Source organism: Stegodyphus dumicola, chromosome 2 (assembly GCF_044657685.1).
Source record: "Stegodyphus dumicola isolate Sdum_Otavi_A_Nest chromosome 2, ASM4465768v1".
NCBI classification, from domain to species: Eukaryota; Metazoa; Arthropoda; class Arachnida; order Araneae; family Eresidae; genus Stegodyphus; species Stegodyphus dumicola.
The window spans coordinates 70,930,117-70,942,960 of record NC_140769.1 but is presented as its reverse complement, the minus strand read 5'-3'; the positions used below and the strand labels follow the sequence as shown (position 1 = coordinate 70,942,960).

At 31.3% G+C, this 12,844-nt stretch overlaps 1 protein-coding gene across 2 annotated transcripts in view; it reads right to left on the bottom strand.

Annotated features, from left to right (window-relative positions):
* The window catches only part of LOC118187713 (elongation factor-like GTPase 1), a 352,553-nt gene that overhangs the window by 299,892 nt on the left and 39,817 nt on the right, over nt 1–12,844 (bottom strand). For both annotated transcript variants that reach the window (XM_085810767.1, XM_085810768.1), the window contains exon 7: nt 2,252–2,308. In XM_085810767.1, the coding sequence (XP_085666893.1) occupies nt 2,252–2,308 (57 nt within the window). The remainder of the gene's footprint in view (nt 1–2,251; nt 2,309–12,844) is intronic.

The following is a 12,844-nucleotide window of genomic DNA, read 5'->3' as shown; positions in this document are numbered from 1 at the left end:
AAGAGCAAGCCATTAAAAAGAAAAAATAATTTTTTGCATAAAATTCAGTACCATTTTTCAATTCAAAAATAAAATATTTGACTTAATTAAGAATAACATATTTAAGAAACTAAATGTAGGATGATAAAACTGTTTAAAGCAATATATACAAGTCATCTTAAGTTAAAATGTCAAATATACATATCTCTTATTTATATATCTTTTCTGAACGGAACACTAAAAGGCGTGTTAACTGTACTTTACTGTATTTCCTCTTTTAATATATGCAGTTTTCAAATGCATCATAGTCTGGGTCACAAAGTATTTTCTTTCAAAAGAAATGCAACTCAAATAAATAAAATCAAATTCTGGAAAATTTATATTAATAAATATATTTTAAATGCTCAGTTCGAATGAATAAATAGAAAATTTTAAAACAATTATCTGAAGAGGCAATGCAACACAAACAATTAAAATAAAAGTCTAAAAGTTTAAAAATTACCTAAAATAATAACTATGACAAAAAATAAATTATTAAAAAGAACTATTAGAAAAAAAATAAACGATGCAAATTTTATTTACACTATGGAGTTTGAATGAATAAATAGAAATTTTTAAAACAGTTATTTGAAAGAAACCATGCAACTTACACAATTAAAATGAAATTCGAAAAAGAAAAAAAAATTGTAGAATGGGAGATATAGAAATGTCCTTTTTTTTTTTTTTTCCCGCAGTATACATGTTGAAAATGCAGTATTTGCAATATTTGAGCCTTTGTTAAACCATAAGCCATGTTGATATCTCTTGTACTACTGTGTAGATGGGCTAGTACATATGCAAAAATACTCTCTGGCATTACACACATACCTGCACTCACTGGTCTGTCAGAACATGGACGACTTCTAGTGCTTTCTGGCTCCTTGAGCCATCGTACTACATTTGCAATGGTAGCCGCACTTGGATGTGCCCAGCTGGAAAACGAATGGCATACTTACATGCAACATGTTTCGTTGGCATTTACTATAAATAAGCACCATCTCACAATATTGGTCAAAGTACCCCTGTTATTATTGGTCAATATACCTAAGTTAGTGAAACTTGCTATTTTCGCACAGGAATCCATTTATTATAAATGGAATTCACTTATTTTGTCACTCTCAAAACACAATGACTGAAATTGCCCAAACATAAAAAATGAAAGCGCTTGTGCATTCAGAATAAAGTTATCATCTGCCATCGATATTATAATGAGGTTTGAGATTATGCTGTTTGTATGAAGCAAGTACCACCTTTTAAACTAAAATTTTAAAGGCATTGGAAATTGCAATTTTACAGTACAATACAACATCACAATCTGCAGTTGCGCCCTGCTACATTTACAAAATGTGAACATGCAGAGTAGAATCCTCATGCATCGGTTGCGGACATCTTTCGGTATGCAGGTGACAATTTTCTGTGTGAACCAAATGTCGTTTTGTACTATTTAATTGATCTTCTAAAACGTTCTAATTGGAAATTTTGCTCTATCTCTTTTCATTTTCGATTTGCAATGTGTATATTCCAAACTTTGCCACTAGAGGAGCTGCTGTCATTTGCATTAGGTTGAGCATACTCACTTTATTATACCATTACCTCCCTTGCATAGCTGTTTGCAAGAATTTTTAGGATAAAGAGACTTCCTATGCAACCCTGTAGAATTATTTTGCAAATTACATGTCCAAACAAACCCTTTCTAATCAACTGAGAATAAAATCTGCTTTCTACTGAAGGCTGTAATACCACTTGTATGATACATCAACCTTTGAATCTAACTAGAGTTCTAAACAAAAGTTTAAAACACTATTCTAACAAGTTCTAAACAAAACTGATGTATTTTGTTTAGAACTCATCTATTCATTACGATTCATAAGGACTAAATGCTAAACCATACATAATAAAATCTGAATTGTTAGCTCACTGCTAGCTTATTTTGTGTATACGTGTATATATAGCTTATTTTGGGTATATGTATTTGTTCAATAGAGTGGAAGTGACTAAAATTCAAATGCAATAGAACCAAACAACTGTGAACTCTAGGTTCCAGTCAATTATTACCAATTTAATTTCAATATTCGTATCAATAAGCATTTTTCAAAAAATTTATGCTAAAATAAGAGAAATTGAGTTACAATAGCTGACTAGTGATAAAACTTAAATTAAAAAAGATACTGGTATGAATATGCATGAAACTGAGTGTAAAAGTCAAGAACATGATATGCATTTTGCAACTCACATTTTCTGTCTTTTTTAAAACATCTGTTGTAAACAGCTCTCCCATAACAGCATTGACCTAAAACATAATACACATTATTATTAAAACAATCAAGATGTTCATAAATATACAAATGAAATTAACACAAACTAGTTAGAAACCAAATTCATTCAGAAATAATAAAATAAACAATTACAGGCAAAATTGTACTTGTGCTGTGCACATTACTTGTGCTGTCTAATTGTTCATTTATTTATTTAATATCTCAATAAAATGATTCATGTGCATTAATAGACCGCAAACATTTAATGATGCAATTCAACATGCTTACTAATTTGTATCAATAACTTACTCCTTCAAAGATTCACTCACGGTTTTTAAAAGTTGCTTACATGTTTCATCAGTCTGAACCTGACTAGTGTCTTGTTTTTACATTCTCTGTTTGAAAAATCAATATCTTTGCTGTTAATAAGACACTGTCCGCAGCAAACACAATCAGAATTATTTTATTATAAAGACTGTAATACTTATAACTATTCCTCAGAAAACTATATAAGATAGGGTGACCGGAGAAATTCTCTATTGCAAGAGAACTGAATCTTAGTTTCTATTAATTTCCTAAAACTATGTTTTTGGGTAGATTTCCTAATGATTTGAATGTCATTGCAGCTACTTTCTGAATAATGTTAGATTTATTTTTGACTAATTACTACTAATTACCTTTTGTACATTTTGTAATTCTGTTAATTAGTTCCTTATCTGTTATTCATATAGAGATTGATTGTACTATCATACCGTTTGTTCTGATTTTCCCCCTCATTTAAAATTGCAGGACAAAGAGAAAAAAATTAAAACTTAATACAATAGAATTAATATCCTAAAATTAAACAGCAAAATAACAAAGCATTAAAATAATCTCTGATGGCAGCAGCATATCTTAAGCCAAATATAATAATAGTAGCATCACTGATGAAAACAGCATGTCAAAAAAAACCTGAATCATATGATTCTATTAAAATTAAAAGGAGCAACAAAATGTATAATTACTTTGCAGAAAAATAATTATAGTCATCTTAATAAATATATATCCTAATAAATTATTATAAACACTATCGATTTTTCATAATAAAATATAATCCTAATTCTAAACATTTTGAAGACAGGAAAGAAAAACAAAACACAAGTTGATTCCCATCAGGTAAAGCAGGCAAGACTTACAGAGTTTTAGTAAACATGATATATTGAGTATTCTAAAAAGTATTGAGCCTTTTGCTCATGAGGTAATGTTAGCATAAAAAAGCTCAAGATATAAGAAGTTACAGAGAATCAGGATGAGCATCATTTAAAAGGCGGCATTTGAAGCTAGTAAATAGTTTTGAAATTTTTACATTCAGATGTAAGGTATTGCACCATGAAGATAAGTGAGATTTCTATAAATTGAGCTACATGTTACAATTTTATTATCAGTAAAGGCACAAATGCCGAGCCACTGCATTAAGAAATTTGTGCTATTAATTAATGTAAGATATGTTATAAAAAATAACAGTTAGAAGATGGTTCAGTCCCTTTTATTCTGGAAATTTAGATGTTCAAGATGCTTCAACACATTCCAAGATGCTCCTGATAGCAGGTCCTCCATCAGCTACTGCTGTCAGACAGAATGATAGATTTACACTTGTACTGTTACCAATTAGAGTGACCACACCTAGCAATTCAAAAGAAATGGCCTGAACTTATCAACAGAAGGTTGTTGCACACTAAGCTGACAAAAGCAGAATGCACACATCTTTAATAGTCAGTCAGAAACTGAGAGAACTTGGCTGGGAAGTTTTAATGTATCCACTGCATAGCCTGGACTTGGCACAGATGAATTATTAACGGTTTTGGTTGCTTCAGAACTCCCTGAATAGTCTTAAATTAGTTTAAAAAGAGGCCTATGAGCACTATGTGTCACATAAGCCACAGAAGTTCTATAGTAACAGTATTATGTTGCTGAAAAAATGGCAGAAGGTCAAGCAAAATAGTGCACATGTGGTTTCATAATATTATTTTCTAGTAAGAGTGGTGTGATTCAGAATTCGAAAGAAGTTGCTGAGGATTAGTAGCAGTGGAAGGAGATTTTTAAAGGATAACCTCTATTAATTCGCCATAGCTAAACTATCAAAATCGGAGAAGAATCCAGTGCTAACACCTTGGCAATTTCAAATTAAATCTTTTCATGATTTTACAAAATATTATCTTTTAGTTTCTTCTGATACTGAGCAGAGTTTTTTCTAAATACAAAGGTGTTCTTAACTGACATTTTAAAACATAGAAATGATGAGTATTATCAGCTTTCTCAATGCATAATGCGCCTTGTTCGCATTTCTCAGGAAAGAGGCAGCATTTTTGTTTTTCTTCCTTGATTTAATAGGTCATTATACATAATACCTTGAATGATCATTATATAATGATCCAGACATGATGTATTTACTTTACATATAATGTATATATTGACGTGATCAATAATGGGTATCCTGCCAATGGGGGGTTTTCCTTAATCACTTTCCAGTCATCGTGGTGGACACTGTTTTTTGATTGAGAAAAACAGGACATTTTCTAATATAAACCTGATGTTACACAGGGTTTGAGAATGAAATATTTCTGGGTGTCTTTTCAAGCTTTGAGACATGTGTTGAGGTTATATTCAGTTTTATTCCGTTAACTATGGCTAAGAGGCCTTACTTTAAAAACTTAAAAATTTGTCCCATCACCAGACACTCCACTTTTCCATCTAACTGGAAGACATATTCCAAAAATTTACATTGACGGAAAAGGTAATAAAGCTAGGAGAAGATGCATCGTGTGCGCTAAAACCAAGGAAAAGCAAACAACATATTTTAAGTGCAAATTATGCAATGTAGGACTGTGTCTTGATCCTTGTTTTGAATTATTTCACACACAAGAATTTTTAAATTGGAATTTAATTAATTACCTACAGGTAATTCTTGTTTAGTTTTTTTTTTTTTTTAATTTCATATTTGTAATTTTTTTTTTCATGTTTTTAGTACTTATTTCTGTATGTATAGTTATGATTTTAGTATTTTGCCTGTTTAATTTATTTCTATTAATGTGATATTCTTTATATTAATACACATTAAAACAAGTACACTAAATATGCAACTTCAAAAATTGAAGCCATAATATCAAAGTGCTGATTTTATACGATTATTTTTGTAAAATTCGGCTTAACTGCTGAAAACGCGCGGGCTGGTGGCGACGATCCATTTCAGCAGGTCCGGTCCCGTGACTGCACTTCATTCTCCGTGCGCTGGTCCTTAAGGGGTTAATGTTTATTATGAATATTTTTTGCTTTAACATCGATAATAAGGCAGTTTTAGATTTTTTTCCTTTGTATATGCCTAATGATTTGCCTTGATGCCACATTTCAAGTAACTAAGTCATTTAGAAGTGGTCTAGGTTTTTGATCAGATGAGTGATAAAAGTGAGTGATAAAACTCACTTTTATCACTCATCTGATCACTTTTATCACCCAGTCAGTGAGTGATAAAAATGACACTTTTCAAACCTTAATAATTCCATAGGCGTAACAGGTAAGTTAATGAAATTTGAGATTCTAGGTGGTTCAAGGGAACTCTATTAGACATACAAAATTGCACATACAAAAATGGTTCAAGGGAACTCTATTAGACATACAAATTTTGTAGGTCTAATAGTTTTTGAGTAATGGGTGGTCAGAAGTAGCTCAAAATGGTTCGTGTACGATAACACATGGCCGGTGTCTCGCTGTTTTCTTTTATGTCTGTTCTGAACTCGGCTGACACACTGTCGTGTGTCTAAATCTAAATTTCACTAATAAAGAAAAACGACTGATTCATGCAATATAGTAGAGCATTGCTTAAAAAAATCAAATTATTAATCGGTATTTTATAACTGAATGGCAATATCAGTACTAAATCTAAAAAAATTAAACCTAAAAGTACTGCATTGTTATGGTAGCATATATTACAACTTGTACATGGAATGAAATAGTTTTAGAAAATTATGAAATACAAATTAAAGAGCAGCTTGATATGAATGATATGCAAAGAAAGCTGATTCAACACATTCAAAAATTGCTAAATCTCTATATAGTACAGAAAATATTAATGAAATGTTAAATGCCAACGATAAATTTTTTAAACTAAATTTGCTCCATATTTTATCAATGTACTTTGAAGATAAAAAAAACTGAAATAATGCATTAACATTTTGTTAAACCAATTTGTTAGTGGTTGCTTTCTGTTACTTATATGCAGGGTAGTTATAAAAGTGATCCTAGTGAGACCTAAGTAGAACCCATTCTGGGTGATGTATTCCACTGAAACTTTGTACGGTCAAAAGTCTTTAATCCGGACTCATCGGGACTTCGGCGATTCCGGATTATCGATTTTTTTTTTGGATTATAGATCATCAGTTTAAATCTGGTAAGATGGCATGCAGAAATTATAAAATTAAAAATATGAAACCGTAATTTATAAAATAATGAGCAATTATGATCTAAAGGGTATCAAAATTTACAAAAAAAGAAGTTTAATATTTATTTGTTTACTTTATTAAACATTTCTTTCAACGCGTGCATGCGTAAAGCATACATTACGCATAGCCGAAATTAGAAAATTGCTACCAGAAAACTATTTGATTTGTATTCGTGATATTTATAATGACGAGGAATTTGATTTAAATCATATCAAAGACAGAGTAGATCGAGATGAAATACTACATTTAGTAAGGAATTATAAGCTGAATAAAATAAAAACATCTGCCCTGAAGATAACGATAGTGCTGACAGATCAACTTCCAGTTCATTGCGCGCCGCGACGCCCCCCCCCCCAGCGCAGAGCAGCGTGAAATTGATAAATAGATTTCGGAACGGTTAGATAAAGAAAGGATATGCCTTTATCCATTTTTTGTAGCAATTCCACTTTTTGTTTGATGGACATCGAAACATACTTTCATTTTCTAGATCCTTTGGGAGCTCCAGCATCAGAAATTCTATTTGACATAATCGAAAGTTCAAGCTTACTTTTATAAAATTGCTCTTACAGTCTGCAAAAAATAATACGCCAGATCCAATTCGAAGATTAAGGAACAATGCAATCATCAACATTAACTGAAATAGATAATTACATCATTTTAGCTTATACCGTCCGTTATACATTCAATGCACACGCGAAAACGCATTCTGCACTCGCGCAGACGCATATGCGCAGTCGTAAAGGCCTTGCGCGCACGCGTAAATGCCTATGCGCATGCATCAACTCGGCGCGTGCACAGATAGATTTTAGCTTCGAGGTCCGGATTATAGATCATTCCGGATTATGGGTGTCCGAATTAACAACTTTTGACTGTATATAAGTTACATGGACCATGAGGAGGAGATTTAAATTACAAATACCAGGCAATAAAGAGGTGCACAAAGAACAAGAAGTATAAATTGGAAACATAAAACTTTAATCACAGAACTTCTTCAATATGTACTTCATTTGCATCATATGAAAGCATGTTATCATGGGATTTTTGAATTGTATCAGCATGGCATGTTTTGCTTTCAATTCACACATAATCTATGCTTTTTCTTCACAGACATAGTCTTTTATCAATTCCTAGTCAGAAATAACACATATAACAGAACAAGAAGGCCAAAAATTTAGCAAACTTTTTGAAATTAATCGCTCATCTCCAAAGTAAGCACAAAGCAGTTCCTTTTCTTGTCAGTCAATATGGAGTGTTGTGCCATCTTTCCAGAAGACACTTAATCTGTAAACATTCTTGTTCTTGTAAGGTAGGAATAACATGCTGTTGCAGAAATTTACAATAACAGGCAATCAAGAAAGTACACCTTTTAGGGTCTTAAGGAGTATTTGTCTCAAAGAAAAAGGGATTAGAAATGAAGTCGGTGGTAAAACTACATCATGAAGTTACATAATCAGAATGCAGAGGCTGCTTATGCATAGCAATGAGACTTGCAATACTCCCCGTGACAGTTCTGAATATTCCCTTCTTGACCTAGGGCAAAATGCACCTCTTTTAACCATGAATATTCCAAGGCCACGCATTGTCAACAGCTACTCTCCTAGAAAACTGGCAAGTAAGATCAAAGCATTGGATGTGGTTCTTGAGGGTACAGCTTTTGCACAGTGCAGATCTTGTACGGATACCACTTTAGAATGGCTCTCAGAACCTTTTGGCCATAGACCAAATCACATGACACTGCTCAAGCATTTGCTGAAGATACACTGTCAACCACAGCAACAGTGACTTCTAGTTTCATTTGAAAGTTTCCAGCTTTTTCTTGGCAGCACACTCATATGCCCATTCTCTTCAAATTTAATAATTATCTTTTTCACACCATTCTTTAATACAGACTCTCTTTTTGCATGCATTTTGGATGTTGATACCCTTGCACTATAGCTTAAACTATTCCTGCAGTTCTGATAAAATAATTTGACAGAAAAGTTCAATCTTTCCTCTCCAAAAGCATAGTGATGAAAGATTTTACAGCATTGACTACTGGCATTTTAAGGAGCTAATTTGCATATCTTTTCTACACTGCATGAAAAGAGGCACCTTGTGATCAAATTTTGAGCTATTAGTTTTTACTGCAGTTTTCTTTTCTCCATGGTCTATATAATGTATATGCCAAGTTTCAACAAAATATATAAACTAGAAAGAATTCTGTGTAGACTTGAGTAGAATCACTAATCATAACTACCCTGTATGTTTGTACTAAACTGTTGTCACAGTTTGATAATTGCACTAACCTTTTGATTATCCACATGCATTTATTAATTTTGAGGATATCTATGCATTAACTCTTAAAAAAGTTCTAAAACTTGCACTTGAAGTTAAAAAACATCTAGTTTTCCAAAAGAAAATGTTGGTTTTGGATACATTGTTTCTCATTATTAAAACATGTTTAAGTGTATTGTTTAAACTTTAATTCACTGCAATATGATAATTATACTAGATAAGTAGGAAGATTCTGCCACTGAAAAGCTATCAGCATCAGGCCTTGTTGATGTCATTCACTGTTTTCAAGGGATTGAATATATAATAATATTGACTGTTTTCAAGGGATTTCAAGGGAATCATTTGCATATACAAGTAAAGAAAACATGGTGGCTACAAAAGCATAAAATCAGGATTTTATCAGATAAAAATATTTCACTGCATTGATTGAAGCTAAGCTAGTAGAAAAGATAGAACAGGAACATGGAATTGAAGCAACAAAAAGAGGAAATGCTTAAGTACTTCCCAGGCAGCATGCATTCGTAAATTGCACAAGAAAAATGCGTGAAATTTATGAATGTCCCTTCATATAAAAAACATTCAAGTTGAACGTAAAAATATCCTAAAAAATGTCCAGGAGAAAATAGTTAATATAAACATATATTTTGACATTATAATACATGTAAGTTTAACATAAAATTTAGGTATATTTATGCAAAAGATTCAGGTTCATTTGTAACTTTTATGTATGATATACGTAAATTTCAGGGATTTAAGTATATTTTTGGAAAAAATCTACGTATATTTATCGCATATACACAAAATTCTCCAATTTTTTGCTTCACATATACGTATATGTTTGGTAAAAATTTGCGTAAATCTTTCCGATTTTTTTACTGTATATAAATGAATATATTTTATAGAAATTTACGTAGATATTCCTAATTTTCTACATAGTTATTCCCCGTATTTTATGGTACAAAAAGCATATATATTTGATAGTAATTTACTTACATCTTCTGTATGTTTTCATTGCATATGCGAATGATTTTGGTAAAAATTTAGTTCCATGTCCTCTCTTCTTTATTGTGTATAAATGCACATTTTTGGTAAAAAAATTTGCATAAATCTTCAGTTACTATTTTACTGCATTTTTCGTAAAATGTACATATTTTAATCTCATATTTTTTATATAAATCTATGCAAACATTTTTTGCATGTTTTGGTTAAAAGTGAAAATGTCACGTCCTTCGGAAAAAGAAATACTTTATTTAAAGTATTATTTAGCGAAACTGAATTTAGTAAATAACTGTAGTAAACTACAATACATTTAATTACCGAATTCAGTAAACGACTGCAGTGCAAAACTAAACATCATACATTTAGATTACTTTAATGAGTACACTAAATTTTAAAATTGTTAAATATAGACCAGGAGGGATATTGTAGAGGACTTACCTTTTCCTATAATTACAAAGTTGATTTTTTTGCTTACCTTCCTTAAAAATGAATATTTAACGCCCCAAATATTGCATTCATAGTAATTTACTTACATCTTCTGTATGTTTTCATTGCATATGCGAATGATTTTGGTAAAAATTTAGTTCCATGTCCTCTCTTCTTTATTGTGTATAAATGCACATTTTTGGTAAAAAAATTTGCATAAATCTTCAGTTACTATTTTACTGCATTTTTCGTAAAATGTACATATTTTAATCTCATATTTTTTATATAAATCTATGCAAACATTTTTTGCATGTTTTGGTTAAAAGTGAAAATGTCACGTCCTTCGGAAAAAGAAATACTTTATTTAAAGTATTATTTAGCGAAACTGAATTTAGTAAATAACTGTAGTAAACTACAATACATTTAATTACCGAATTCAGTAAACGACTGCAGTGCAAAACTAAACATCATACATTTAGATTACTTTAATGAGTACACTAAATTTTAAAATTGTTAAATATAGACCAGGAGGGATATTGTAGAGGACTTACCTTTTCCTATAATTACAAAGTTGATTTTTTTGCTTACCTTCCTTAAAAATGAATATTTAACGCCCCAAATATTGCATTCATAACTTCAGATAGTAAGCAAATACATATATTCATTCGTTAAAGTTAAGTTTATCAAAAGCATGTTAAAGAAAATATTATTAATTAGCATCTGTAACTTAGTTGAGTAACTTCCGATTTAAAAATTTTTGGCATACAGTTATAGACATAATTATGATATGTAAAAATTTTACATTTAATCAGTCAATCTTGCACTGCATTTTAATCTATTATTGTTATCTTTCTCAGTTTTAAATCTTATAAATATACTTTATTAGTGCTAAAAGTTCACCTCTAAAAAAGGAATCGAGACATTTTTAAAAAGTTCCTTTTTACAATGTAACTAATAATTTCATAAAAAAATTAAGTTTCATAAAATTATGCAAATTCAAAATTATCTAAATATGTTCTTCATTTTATCTTATATACAATATGGAATTTTAAAAAGTTAATTTGTTTAGGAACAATTTGAAGTTTTTAAATATTTATGTCATGTGACGTTTCTCTAGCATCATTATAAATGTACATGTTGATGTGGTCATACCAATTGTTTTTTATATGTCATAGCTTTATGATATTAAATGATTTAGATGGATGCAGTTGGATAAAAGAAAACAATTAGGAGTTGATTCATTTTTTATTAATTTGTTGTCAAATGCTATGCATTTTGGATTATGCTCATATGACGACAATGATTTATTTAAATTATACAAGTAAACTTAATATAAACATATCCCACATAAATTAACACATATCAAATTTCAAGTTGTTTTTAAGTATTATGAGCTGTAATACTTGCAAGAGAAATACACTCCTGTATCCAGCTCTGTCGTTCGGTGCACCAGAATCGCAGTCTCTTCCTATGCTGCATTGTCAAGGGAAGATGAAGTAATGGTTACCTTGCGGATAGTCCATGCTGCTGCAAACATTGATGTATCGTATGAGCGGATACTAGACATGCTGCAAACATGCCCATTTTCTGAGTAATGGTCCATGATGTTGTATGGTTTTGAAGGGCTGACCTCACAATATGTGTTCTCTAAGGCGACAGTCATGGGAAGGTGTTGATATCCTGCTTGCCATTCAGTATGACCCTCAGCAACCCACTGATTCCATATTCACATAACAGTCGTTGGGTGTCGACCAGTGCAACCGGTGATAATACGGAACGATAATCCACACTCTTGACTGACAATGATCTTGCTTCTATAGAATTCCGACACTTGCTGGTAAGTATGTTGTCTTCTTATTCAAGGCATTATACAATATCCTGAGCCAACTCCGACCTTACAAAGCACTTTCCGAATGAGAAATCCACCATACAGTGTTTCTTTTATGCAGTGCTTCAGATGCTGTTTCTCTCTCCTATGTCATCTAAATGCACTGAAATACTAATCATTTGCATATCCCAACCTCTTCTTCCTTCATATAATTTTCATATTCATCACATCATTCCTACCTGGTGTTGCAATTTTAGTGGCCAGCTGGGTATATGATACAAATATGAGGCATAGCTTTGCAATAAGATGATTTTCAGCATTTCCTACACTCCGACTGCATTTTGCAAAGACTAGATTCCCTTCTGTTTCATTTAACCTTCCTTTCTGAGTTTATATGAATTGAAAACAAAAGCATATGGCGTTTGCTTTTTAGTAGTGTAGTTATTATTTAGCACTTTCTTTCCAAGAATCAATCATCCAGGGGCTTACAAAATAATACTTTGAAATTTTAGAATATTACCAAACATTGTTGCATCATCAAATGTTATATAATACTTTACATTTGCTGA